At 44.7% G+C, this 13,047-nt stretch overlaps 1 protein-coding gene across 4 annotated transcripts in view; it reads right to left on the bottom strand.

Annotated features, from left to right (window-relative positions):
- The window catches only part of LOC138566853 (leucine-rich repeat and fibronectin type III domain-containing protein 1-like protein), a 3,353,432-nt gene that overhangs the window by 230,883 nt on the left and 3,109,502 nt on the right, over positions 1-13,047 (bottom strand). For all 4 annotated transcript variants that reach the window (XR_011302045.1, XM_069644559.1, XM_069644558.1 and 1 more), the window contains one exon: positions 1,540-2,937. Coding sequence is in view for 3 of the 4 variants with exons in the window: in XM_069644559.1 (XP_069500660.1) it covers positions 1,540-2,918 (1,379 nt within the window). In the remaining variant the exon portion in view is untranslated. The remainder of the gene's footprint in view (positions 1-1,539; positions 2,938-13,047) is intronic.

Here is a 13,047-nt window from a genome sequence, read left to right as displayed (position 1 = left end):
GTCACTGGTGTGTGGCAAGGATGAAGGCAGGTATTCGATGTCGACGGTCCAGTGTGATTTTATTGCGGAAATAACAGTAACATACAATTACAAAGTGTAATAAATATAGCATGAAAAAATATGCAAATGCCTTTTACAGTGCACATTGTAAAAATACCTATTTTTGGGGGGTACCCCGTGACCGTACCCCCTGACCCCTCTTATCTCTGCTACTCCTAAACTCTCCTTGTCTCCCTCCCCTTTATCCCAATTATAAACTATATCTGTTTTTTTTTACACCTAAATCCACCACTATCTTTACATTTTATTTGTTTCGAAATGTTTTCTGCTTTTATGTATTGGTTACCCACTCTGTTATTTCTTGCAATATTTTTTCATCTTTGTAAATTCATTCTTTATTATTTCCTGCAATATTATCACTGGATACCGATGTCGACAGACGTGTGAGGAGTGTGCATTATGGGTGGAGGAACAAGGACGACGCATGTGTGCTGGTGGAGCCAATGGAAACAATGCCATAGACAAAACACATGCTGATGTTGAAAGGACGGGCTGAGAGATGCAGAAGCACTTGTACCTCTGCCCAAGGATTTTACATAGCTTGGACAGATCCTCATCCTGTGTGTGCTTCCAAATGCCCGATGGACCAAGAAGAGCAGTTGTCCCTGCATTGTGAACATTTCTTTTAGAAGGACATCATGCTGGCCACATAGATATATACCTAGGCACCTAGGCCTATAGTTCACATTAACATCAGCTTTAAACCAATTGCTATGCATTGTCTTTTTGCTGGATAAGAGGTCATTTGTGACACCTTAGCTGGGCAAATGCTATGACTGCGCAGATTCGTGGTAGCCCCCTCTTTCAACCAGTCTAATGAGGAAGCTGCCCCCACTCTTTTGACCCGAATCCCTAGTCTGCCTTTCTGAAGAACGCACAGAACAGGTGCCTACCGTCCCCCCGCCCCCCGCTCCTCGATATTATCAACGCCCATGCTGTTTCCTAGATACACAATGCCTTGATCTTCGAAGCAGTCTGGTTTTGGGAATGAAAGGTGCCTGAACATTCTGCATGCCTAAATCACCACTCTCAAGTGTAGAAGAGCCATGCCACCTTAACCCTCCATGAAAGATCATAGCTGAAGTCAGTAGTTAGCAAAGGGGCACATAGGTGATGAGTGAACAAAAATAATGGGACGCCCCAATACGGCAGGATTGGATCCCCAGCATAGTTTGACTGTTGCTTGAGATAAAGCTTGGTTCTCATAAGCTAAATTAAATATCAATAACATGACTTTACCTATGCTTAGAGATGATACCTCAATTTTTAATGATTTAAAATCATTGCAGCAGTCATCTTCATAAATCATTCAAATTCAAAAAGAATGTAAGGGTGAATCAAGATTGCCTCCTTAGTAGACTAGCTGTAGCATGTCTGACACACATTAACACTACAAAGCAATACTTTTTTAAATCTCACGGTATGGGCACACATCGCCTTACATTGGTTAGCATGTGGGGCAATTCAAGCTGATGTTACCTGTAAACGAGGATGTCATCCGTTGAGCTGTTGTACTGGATTTGGTACATTCGTATCCCAGGGATGTGATGCTGTGAAGGCCACTGTATGAGGGCAGACGAGGAGGTCAGCTCTACAACCACAACCTTTTTTTCTCGGTGAGCCTTGCTGTCATTTGCTGGGACGCTTGACTTGGCAGGTGTGTGGATATCTGAAAGCCCGGACTCGCTTTCTTTATCATAGCTGGTGCTATTCGCAAGATGAGGGAAGGGGTTAATGACAAGCTCCACCGGGCCTGTTGACTCCCCAGCTGGATTTGATGCTATGCATGTAAACATGCCCTGGTCAGATACCAGAGATGTCAAAATATCCAATGTTCCATTCTCATAGGAAATTGTCCTGGTGGTATTAGAAACCAGCTTCCCATCGGGAGAAATCCAGCGGACATACGGGTCAGGGTCTCCAACGGCTTTACACTTTAATGAAACACTCTGGCCTTCCATGATCACCTGTCTGGGGGTCCGGTGAGTTATCATGGGCGGCTCGCAGACAAACTCTTCCTCCTTAATGGACCAGAAATACTTGCCCATGAGCTCCAAGGGCGAGGCACAGGTTTCCAGGTCGTCTTCCCTGTTAAGGCGCCTGAGCCAGACCAGTTCACAGTTGCAGTGGAGTGGGTTCCCGCCAAAACTAAGAACCAGAGTGCACAATGGTGACCCTTTGGATTTGGCACACACCTGGATTCGGGAAAAAAGTGGATCGGGGGGGATCTTTTTCAGCTTATTTGAAGTTAAATCGAGTCTGGCAAGTTTGTGAAGGTTCGAGAAGATCCCTTCGGGAACGTAATCGATAAGATTGTGATCCAAACCGACTGAGTTGACAGTGGATAATCTCCCAATCGTCTCCCAGGGAATTTGAATTAAATTGTTATATGACAGATCTAGGTCTTCAATTGTTTCAATAAAATCCTCAAAGGCCCCCGTAGAAATGAAATGTAATTGATTGTTGCTAAGAATTAGGTGCCTCAGATTATTTAGGCCTTTAAAATGTTCTTCGTTGATGTAGGTCAACCTGTTACTATCCAAATGCAGCGCGTGAAGACCTTTCAGGTCAAAAAATGCATATGGCATAATTTGACTAATGGTGTTCCTAGATAGGGTCAAGTGAATAAGGTTCGTCATGTTTCCAAAATCCTTCCTTCTGAGGGTGGTGATGAAGTTGTCCATTAACCTAAGCTCAGCTGTCCTCCTGTCAATGGTCGGAGGCACAAACAAAAGGCCAGTCTTTGTACAGAGAATGGTGTAGGAAGGAGACACATTTTGGCATGTGCACCGCTTTGGACACATCATGGCTTTCACTGATGTTGTTATCATCAGTAGATAGATAGCCAGCCTTTCCATGGTAAACACAGTGATTAACCTAAAAAAGAAAAAAGAAAGAGAACATTTTAAGAAAACATGAAATGTACATAAAATATATAGGCAGCTCTGCAGACGCAAGAATATAAGGACCTTAAAGTTCGGGGTGAATTCACGCTTTCAGTGGATGATGATTGAGAGAAAGGCAGAAACACCATAGTAAATTGGACCTCTTTCCCTGACATACGTCTGTTCATGAAGTAGGGTGCAGGGATAATACATTAGTCATAGATCTTACAAGACCTTGTGCAAATAGCATAACAAATTGAATGGTCAGGGCACATGTGTAATATTCATAAACGGTAACTGTGATAGCGTGTAATACAGGTAGCGGGCCATGCTCTAGCTGCTGGGACCTATGATCATCCCACAGATCACAGGCTTGTATTCCATCATTGACCAAATCAGCCATTTATCCTTCCAAGGTCAACAAAGAGTGCATCAAGAAGAGCCATGAACAGGAAGGGATTTTCTGGAGAAAGTGGGCAGAGTTAGAAACTGATCATGCCCCATCGTTTTTTCAGAAGGCGTATGGGTTAACATTCGGCTGGGCAAAGTGGGGTAAGCAACTCAGAAAGGTTCCAACCGAGAAGGACCTCAAACACATTAGGTTGGGCAAAGGGGGGTAAGCAACTCAGGAAGGCTCCAACCGAGAAGGACCTCAAACAGGGATGCGCCCTGCCTCCTTTCCATTCAATATCTATTTATCCAACCTTCCTCACGGTTCCCATTATCCTCGAAGCCTTCTGCCCTTCTTCATGGAATTGTCTATGTAGCTTCTAATTCATATAGGTGACAGAGTCATCTTGGCTGGAAGTGCAGTGGATCCTCAGCGAAACCTTGATAAATTAAAGAACAACTGATGGAATTGTGACACAAAATTGGATATGCTCCCATTTGTCTTTATAATGCTAACACTATACCCTGGAAAACCCAGCTTAGGAAAGCAGCAGCAGAGCCTTAATACAAGGACTGGAGTTACAGCAGTTATGCTGAGTATCTGATGATTCACTCTTTTGCTTTTCCCAAAATCTTAGAATGCTATCCAATACAGAAGAACAACTTTCCACACGGTGTGTAAGACATACTGGGCCTCATTCCGAGTAGGGCGGTAAGGGTTAACAGTCACCGGTAACGAGACTGGTGCCGTTAAACCCTTACCGCCCTACTACGAGTTCACTTTGCGGGTCCTTCCTTAACGCCTGCTTTTAGCAGGCGTTAAGGACGGGACCCGCAAGGGGACTTTAGTGCTAATAATGGTACCGTAATTTACAGTACCGTTATTAGCGCCTTCCCCATTCCCATTGAGCCTTTTGGGGGCTCAAATGGGAATGGGGAAGGGCCCTGGTGAATGGGGAATTACCGGTCCCTCCAACCTTGGAATGGACCGGTAATTACTCCATTCACCAGGGCGGAGTCGGAACGATTTTGGAGGCAGCCATGCCGCAAATAGCGGCGTGGTTACCTCCAAAGTCAGAGTGAGGCCCATTGTCTGCCCAGAATAATGGCAAATATTAATTATTGGAATAACGCATCTGATTTTATTACGAGACATAACGTTTCACACCTCTGCAATTCACCAGCTAACATAAGAGTTAAACTAGCTGTTTGTTTAAAGGGAGTGTACAGTTCATTGAAGGTAGAAAGTGACATTGGGGGTCATTACGACATGGGCGCAAAGGGATCCTGGGCACCGGTAATGACACTGGTGCCGGTAATCCCTTTGCACACTATTCCGAGATCCCTTAGCGGGTCCCTCCCTGAATGCATGGTTTTACCAGATGTTATGGACGGGACCCGCTATTGCGGTACCGTTATTGACGCCTTCCCACTTCCCATTGAGCCCTATGGGGGCTCAAATGGGAATGGGGAATGGCTTTTTAAATGGAGACTTACCGGTCCCGCAATGGTCGGAATAGACCGGTAAATCCCCATACCACCAAGTCGGTGGCGGTACCGGTATTGGTGCTAGTCATGGTGCTAATAGCGCCATGACTAGCACCAACCTCGGAATGAGGGCCATTGACATGGTTAAATCAATGTCCCTACTGTGACTAAAGGGATCACTGAGAAATGGCATGGGATGAACTTTTCTTGGCAAACTTGACTTTGTGTGACATGGCCTACAGAAATCATGCATGAAATCGTATTTGGAGATTATTCCCATCCATAAACTGGAAAGGACAGGTGTGGTCTGCCCCCCACTGTGCTTTAGTATTAAACAAGGTAGGCGGGGGATAATGTGAGATCTCTTTCCTATGCCACTTCACTTGGTACCGCAAGTTGCGGATAGGAGGTGCCCTTCAGGGCCATGCTGTGCTGGTGCTATGCTTATTACTCGTCAGAACGAAGACCCCATGCAAGGGGTGATCATGCAGTGGGCTTTTCTGTCAGCTGCCTCCTTAAAGAGCGCAGGGAGAGACCAATGGGCCTCGTTAAGAGTTTGGCGGTGTGGTACAAATGGTACCACTGCATTACCGCCACATTAACTCACCGCCGAACTACAGGTTTGGCGGTAAAGCAGATGAAAAGCTGGAGGCTTTTCCTCAGCCTTACCACCCAAAAAAGTGTCAAATCAGTGGTATTACCACTGGTGATATTACCACCGGCGGTGATACTGCCAAAATCCCCATTGAGTCCTATGGACTCCAATTAATGGGGACTAACCCCGCCTACCACCACGTATAACCCAGTGGTAATACCGCTGGTGGTAATACCGCTGCACCATGTGGTGGTAACAGTAATACCATTTGGTGGTAGCTCGGTGGTATTACTGCTGAGATACCACCAAACTCGTAATGAGGTTTACGACATAACCATCTGAGAGAGACCAATAATGGATCTCGACACTGTGAAAGGGACCAATCTTGAATATTACCACCTGAGAACGGCATCCCATGGATATAAATTATTGGGGGAACCAATCATTAATTTAACCACTTTGCTGGAAGCATGTTACAGATAAAACTGTGTGCACGAGTGGAATCATGGATATACCATGTTACTTCATTTACTTTAATTCAAAGGTGGCATAATATGCAAGGTCTTCCTTGACGCCATGAGTGAAATCAGCAGAGATGCCTTCAGTGGTGTCTTCTGTGATGCCATATGTTTTTCATTATGTATCCATATTGGGGGATTTAAGGATATCCTGATGATTAATTATCACACATGTATTATGTGTGCTTGACGTGAAATCCTGCTAACATTTTAACTGAAACACATTGTTTGAGATGTGTTACCTTGCAACTAAGTGGTACTGGCTGCCTCAATATTACCACAACTTAATTTTGTTACAACGTCAACGTGCATTTTTTAAAATCTATAATTTGTTATTATTACCGACTGGGTGCATATCTATAAAAAATGCATGTATAATTTTTTCCCGGGGATTGCGGGGGAGGGATGAGGATAGTGTGTAGATCTATAAGGCTTGCACTATAGGTGAAAGAGAAGGCATGGCCTATTCACTGCACAGCTCTGCAAGTGCAGCCTTATAGGTAAGAGCGACCACATAGGCCCTCATTACAACCTTGCCGGAGGACCATGGTGCTATTAGCACCATGGTCCATGCCGCTAAGGTTGCAATTCCGCCATGGTGGATGGCGGAATCACCGCCCCATTCCAAGGTGAGTGGGGCGGTAATTCCCCATTCACCAATGGCCCCTTCCCGATTCCCATTTTTGCCCCATAGGGCATAATGGGAATGGGGAAAGGCGATAATTACGGCACCGTAAATTACGGTGCCATAATTATCGCCAAGGTCCCTTTGCGGCATGGCTTTTAACGGCTGCAAAAAGCAGCCGTTAAACAGCCATCCCGCAAAGGGAACCTTGTAATCAGGCGTTAAGGGTCGGCGCCGTTTACGGTGCCGTAAACCCCTTAACGCCTGAGTCGGAATGAGGCCCATAGACTCTCCATTCTGCAGCTTTCCAACTGCAGCAATATAGGTGCCAGGGAATCCATGGCCCTCCCCTATGCAGCTATGCAAGGGTGGTAGGGTCAGCAAGCGCCTGTGGTCTCACGGACACATTAAGGGGCTCCAAAAAGGGGCTCCAAAAATCTTTTCTGTGGTGAGTAATCACTGTTTGTGCAAATGTGACAAGGGCCGTATGCAAACTTCCTAGGGTTTTTTCCAGGGCCAGAAAAAGGCATGAATCATGCAAAAGTACCCCATATGGAAGCTAAAGGTTTGCATTTTAGCAAGGTGCATGTGTAATGCATGGGATTCGCAGCTGGGGGAGGAGGGGCACTAGGGATATGGATAACATGTAAAAAGGGAATCTTTTTCTGGTATATCCCACGACTGCCACACACGGTGGTGCATCAACAGATTCATCATATGCAGGTGGAAGCACCCTCACATTATAAAGGGATTATTGTGAGGGGGATAGCTCATGGGGCAAAGCGCGTTTGTTCTGGAAGCAAGATAACGCAGCACAACACAGGTACGAATCCCGATCCTGTGCTGTAGGATGTTTTAACTCACTTCTGCTCTGCTATGCTGCAGCCCTGTGTTATGATGGTGCCAGAAACATCAAAATGGCTGCAAAACCCTTGTGCGCGCCGAAACCTCTGAAAATCACGCTTTGAAAAGAAGGCTGCCCAATCTACCACGCATGTTGTCAGTGGTGGAACAGAGATCTCACTCCTGCAATATGTCACTGGGTTCCACAACAAGTGAAAATGGAGTACAGAAGGAAAAAGCAGGGTTTTGCTAAATGAAACCCCAAAATCTTGCTTTAAATCCCTTTTTCTTTGTTGCTGAAACTGCAGAATGTCGGTACAACACACCCTCAAACATCCATCTTGCTGGGTGATAATTCTGACACGTGTAAAACAGCTTTTGATTGCTTCCAACTTGAATTTTAAGATTTCAAATTGTTTTGTGGTCTTAAATCATTGTTTGTGTTTGTGTGCAACTATCCAGAGCGGCTCCCATGAGAATGTAAAGCAATTTCAGCATTTTTGACCATATTTAGTGTTTTTACGCAGTCCACTCTAAAATAACTTTAAAAGCCATTCAGACAGCTTGACAGTCCATTCTGTTTTCTCTTGTGTTTGCTGGGGGAAAGTGGGATTGATATTCTGTTGAGTTCTGCTATTTCTGAAAACCTGTTCTCTTCTCCTATCTCTTTACATTGCCTACTGGGGGGTTGAGGGGTGTGCAGGACCTTTAACCACAGTGCTATCTGATCCACACACAAACACAAAAGTATTATTTCTGTGCTTAATTGTTTTGCTCACTACTACTCCTTGTGTATTAAAGAGATCATTCAGTGTTACATCACCCCATTGGTGATTATTGTGTACCCATTAAAACATAGTGTGATTAAATTATCAATACATAAATAAATATTTTAACTTTGCAAACCAGCCTGATTCCTGGTTCAGTGTGACAGGGGGAGGGGGGTTCCAGGAGAGGGGCGTAATATGAGTGGTATATCGGTCAGAATAAAGAACGTTTAGACAAAAATAAATAAGGATTTCAGTTGTGCATTACACGCTAGGCATTGACTTGGGTGTGTGCCGGATTCAAATCACTTACAGTGCTTATAAACCAATCTCTGGTATTAACCATGTTAAAAAGAACAATTATATTATAATATAATAATATTGTATGCTATTTTATTCTGGCACTTGCCTTCTGAGGACAATGTATTCAGAATGGGATGCTTACTGAATTGCTGTACTCCAATCAGTGCTATTTTATCCAGATTCGTCCTATGCAGATTATCTGTCTAAAATGCCATATATGGTTCTCCACATTATTTTAAACTAGTGTGAAAGCCTGTTTACACATGCCAAAGTGTGTGAAGAGAGATATTTTCACAACGTACAGCTGGCCAATATAATTCCCAAGGCAAAAGCTCCCTCTAACGGTGACAACAGGCAAAGCGGACAGTCTCTACTGCGCATGACTGCATCGGACAAACCCGCATCTGGCCTTTTATTATATAGTATGATGATGGGGACTGAAGTAAAATTTGCAGAAATAATGTTTTTGCATTTTTCCATCTTTCATTTTAGCCATATATGAGGCCTTGAGTGTGAGTAAGCGAGTGAGTGGAATTATTTGAATGGCACTCAGTGAAAACGATTGCAATTCTGCTCCTCAGGAACCTGTTTAATTGCATACATTTGAAATTGTAATCTTCGCTTGAGAGCCACAGATTTTTCAACATTGGTCCTCAGTACGAGTTTGGCTTGCGTGGTAAAAAAGTGCTGGTAATTCCATTGAATATTTAGTGCACCACCAAATTCTGTGTTTGGAGGTAAAGTAGAGGGTTCAACTCTTTTGGAATTCAGACCTCTACTTTACCTCCAAAAAATTGGCAGAATTATAGTGGCGGAATTAACACTTGCAGTAATTACACCAAAATCCAGATGGAGTCCTAATGACTCCAAAAATAGGGATTTTACATTGCCTTGCCACCACTTGTAATCTTGTGGTAAATTCACAGGATTGAGTGGTGGGAACGGTAACCAATTATGGCGGTAACTCTGTGGATTTACTGCAAAATGACTGCCAAACTCATACTGAAGATTGTAATGGGAATTGGCCATGGCTGTACTGTATGGTAACGTTGGTAATGACCCAGGCAAAATAAGGCCATTAACAATTGTCAGCAGGCCTTTAACACAAGATACTGCCCACCCCGAGGCCACATGCAGCTGTTGAGAAATGTGCCTGAGATATAAAAAAAAAAAGAAAAAAACAGAAGGTCAATAGCTGGCGGGATCCGTGTACGGTGTGCCATGGGTAGTAAGGAGAGAAGAATGCGGCAGTGCCATCCCATACCAGGAAGAAACCCAGCACGGTAGGGAAGAGGAGGCGTGGAAAGGGCAGGGCAGGTGAAAGGAGAAGTGAGCAGCCCTCGCTTATATTGAAAGCAGCAAGGACGGGGAAGCAGTGGTGAGGAGAGGGTAGAAGCGTTGGTGAGCAGGCAGTTGGTAAGGCTAAGCGATCGCGTCGTAGAAAATGGTGGATGTGAGGCTGCGGTGGTGGAACGTGGGTGCGCAGACTTGTCCTGGTGCTAAATGGGTGGATGTACAAGCTCTGGGCCTGATTTACAGAATGTTTTCCGTGGTGCAAAATGACTTTGTACTGGTGCACAACAAACACCTTGATTTACAGAACAGTGCTGTAAATCAAAGAGAATTGTGCTTGTGAGGGTATAACCATTAACGAGTGCGCTTTGGCCGCTTGAGTCTATGATGTGGGAAGCTGCGTCTTCGGTACCCAAAAAGCCCCTAATGGTAAGACACATTGGGCCTCATTCCGACCCAGGCGGTAAGTTACCGCCTGGGTCGTACCTTTACCACCATGGCGTAAACTATGTTTACGCCATGGTGGTTGGCGGACTTACCGCCCCATTCCGAGGTTGGTGGGGCGGTAAGTCCCCAATCCCCATTTACCCTTCCCCATTCCCATTTTTGCCCCATATGGCATAATGGGAGTGGGGAAGGCGTTAATTACGCCACCGTAAATTATGTTGATGTGGCCTTAATGGACTGCATACCTCTATCATAACATAGCTAGGGGCATCCCACTTGTCATTCTGCCAAATATGGTCCTCATCAATTACATTTTCAATTAAACAGGTATTAAAGCTACTACAGAGACATTTTCAAACTAGTGGAAAGTTTTCCTGCATGGATGAAAATTCCCTCCTGTGCACTGAAAACGGATCCAGAATCATGGTTTGCCGAGGCTTCAAATATTATACATAAGTTGGGAATCGGAAAAAAGTAAAATCATTTAAAAAATTTCAATCGCAAGTTTTTCCAAGTAAGAAAAAATCCATCAACAACACACAAGGTGAACAGGCTATGCATATAACTCACTGCACGTGCATGACAAGAAACATCGATACATTATTTAATGCATCGAAAGTAATCAATAGTAATCAATAGAATCAGATCATTGGTGTTCAACAGGGGTCACTAACCGCAAACAAGAACCATTGCTCTCTGCGTCCATGTTCCTACCGAGAAACCGACGCCTTGTTTTCCCTAGAAATCTATTTTCATACTTTCTCTAAATAGCCATGTAATTGTGTACCCGCCGGCTCGTCCCTTTGTATATCGAAGAGAAGAGCTGTTATCTCCAGAAAGGTGTGCAAACATGTATTAATTGGCTGGCACAGAGAACACTAGCCTACAGGAGGCATATGTGCTGCGGACTACTCAGACAATGTTACATTTTCAATCTAAAGTCAAAACGTGCTACTTGGCTGTGAACATGGAGTGTGAAAACATATCTAGAGGCACGAGGTCACCGAAAAACGAATTAACGTGTGACCGATATATGATTTTCTCAGATTGGACTAAAAAACATCTATTTGACGTAAAGAAAATCCATGTTCTAGACACAGCAGAGAAATTGTACATTTTAGGCTACTCCAAAAACAACAAGCGATGGCAAAGACAATTGTTTTGGCTAGTGTATGTGTAAACCCGCATTCCTTGGGAGTTTGTGTTTGTAAACCCGCATTTCACTTAATTATGTGTATGAATTTTCTTTTCCTCGTTCAGCACAGTCGCATCACGCCCCCAGCACAAAGGGTTTTGACATGCCAACTTGGTATGCTCCACCAGCAGGGGGAGCGGGCCGGTCCGTGAGGTAGTTTCACCTCAGCATCGAGGGGAACGCCCCATGCCGAACAGTGCAGGTGGCAGATCCCCCTGAAGAATAAAAATGGTGGGGTCCCGCCATGAGAGGGAGAGCACCAGGGGAGCACGAGAGGGAGATGCGATTTCCCTGAAGAAAAAGAAAAGGGACGTCCCCATCAGCTGTCCCATTTCCTGGATGGCCGCTCGCTCTCTCTTCCCAGGGTCGAGAACTCGAGCAGTGCCGGTGCCGGGACCTGAAGGAAGGAGAAAGTTAGGTGTTGGTCTCATGAGCTGGCTCGGCAGTGGGGGACATATCCTGTCCTCTCTCTCCCTGTGTCGGAGCGCGGCTGAGGCAGGAGTGGAAAAGAATCATGGGAAAGGGCGCATTTGACAGCGTGTGCTGTCTAAGGGGCACACGTGTTGTTGTTTTTTTTGTTCTGTTCGCCTCAGTCAGACCTGATGTTGGTGAGGGCGAGGCTTGTCATACGAGATACGCAGCGGCCTAGTTTAACTTTGTTCATGAGGAATGTTACCAAGGTGATTTCCCCTCAGCTAGTCGTAGGAAGACCTCCAGAGGCCCAGTTGCGACCGTTATTTGTGTGGGTGTTTCTTTTCTCCCTCAATGGCGCAGTATCTCGTAGTGCGCGTTCCACTCTGTGGGACGACTTCCATTCAGAAGCTGGGATAGTTAAGAGAGGAAAAAGGGGAAACTAGCGGCAAAGAAGGACGGTTACGTCCAGTGTGTCTAATCTGGAGGTTGGCTTAAACAAAACTCTGTGTGTGGTATGGTGAGGGCAGGACTGGCACCCTTGATTGGCCAGCCTCCTCATCGTTCAATAGAGTGTTTTCTGTAAGGGAATCGTATGTTCCTTTGGGGCAGAATACATGCCGCCTAGTAAAGGGGTAGTTGGTTAGGCGTTTCCCTGTTTAGGCAGAATGTGTTTGTGTCTGTGTCCAAGGTGTGGTGAAGCTATGTTGTAGTCTGCAGCTACCAGGGCTTTAAGGAATCAGGGTGTTTGTTGGCAGTGCAAAGTCACTTTGCACCGTGCAAAGAAATGCATGAATTAGGCCCTTTATATTTTCCATCACACAAACACAGGCGCATAATCACTTTGCTATTCAAAGTAAGTTAATTGAGCACCACACAATCCTTTTACAGAAAGAAATATATTACTATAACGCTAACAAGGTAGCTCTTTAGAATAATATTATACTTCTACAACCATATCACCTAGTTATCAGACATCAACTAACGACCATAGTACGTGTTGCAGCAATTTTACATAAGTATACTGAACTAGCTAAATCAGACCTCGCCAGTGTAATGATCAATAAGTCCTTACATATAAAGGTCTTGTACTCTAACACCAGGCTAATGCACCCCAAGTCGACACCAGACAATGGTACGTCCAATTATTCATACCCAACCAAGTGCCAAGAAAACCATCTTGAGACCACAAGACTTAAAACTAGCCACGGACATCATCCATTGGAC

Source organism: Ambystoma mexicanum, chromosome 2p, assembly GCF_040938575.1.
Source record: "Ambystoma mexicanum isolate Mex_15411 chromosome 2p, UKY_AmexF1_1, whole genome shotgun sequence".
NCBI lineage: Eukaryota > Metazoa > Chordata > Amphibia > Caudata > Ambystomatidae > Ambystoma > Ambystoma mexicanum.
Note: the sequence above shows the minus strand (reverse complement) of the source record. Positions and strands in the feature narration are given on the sequence as shown.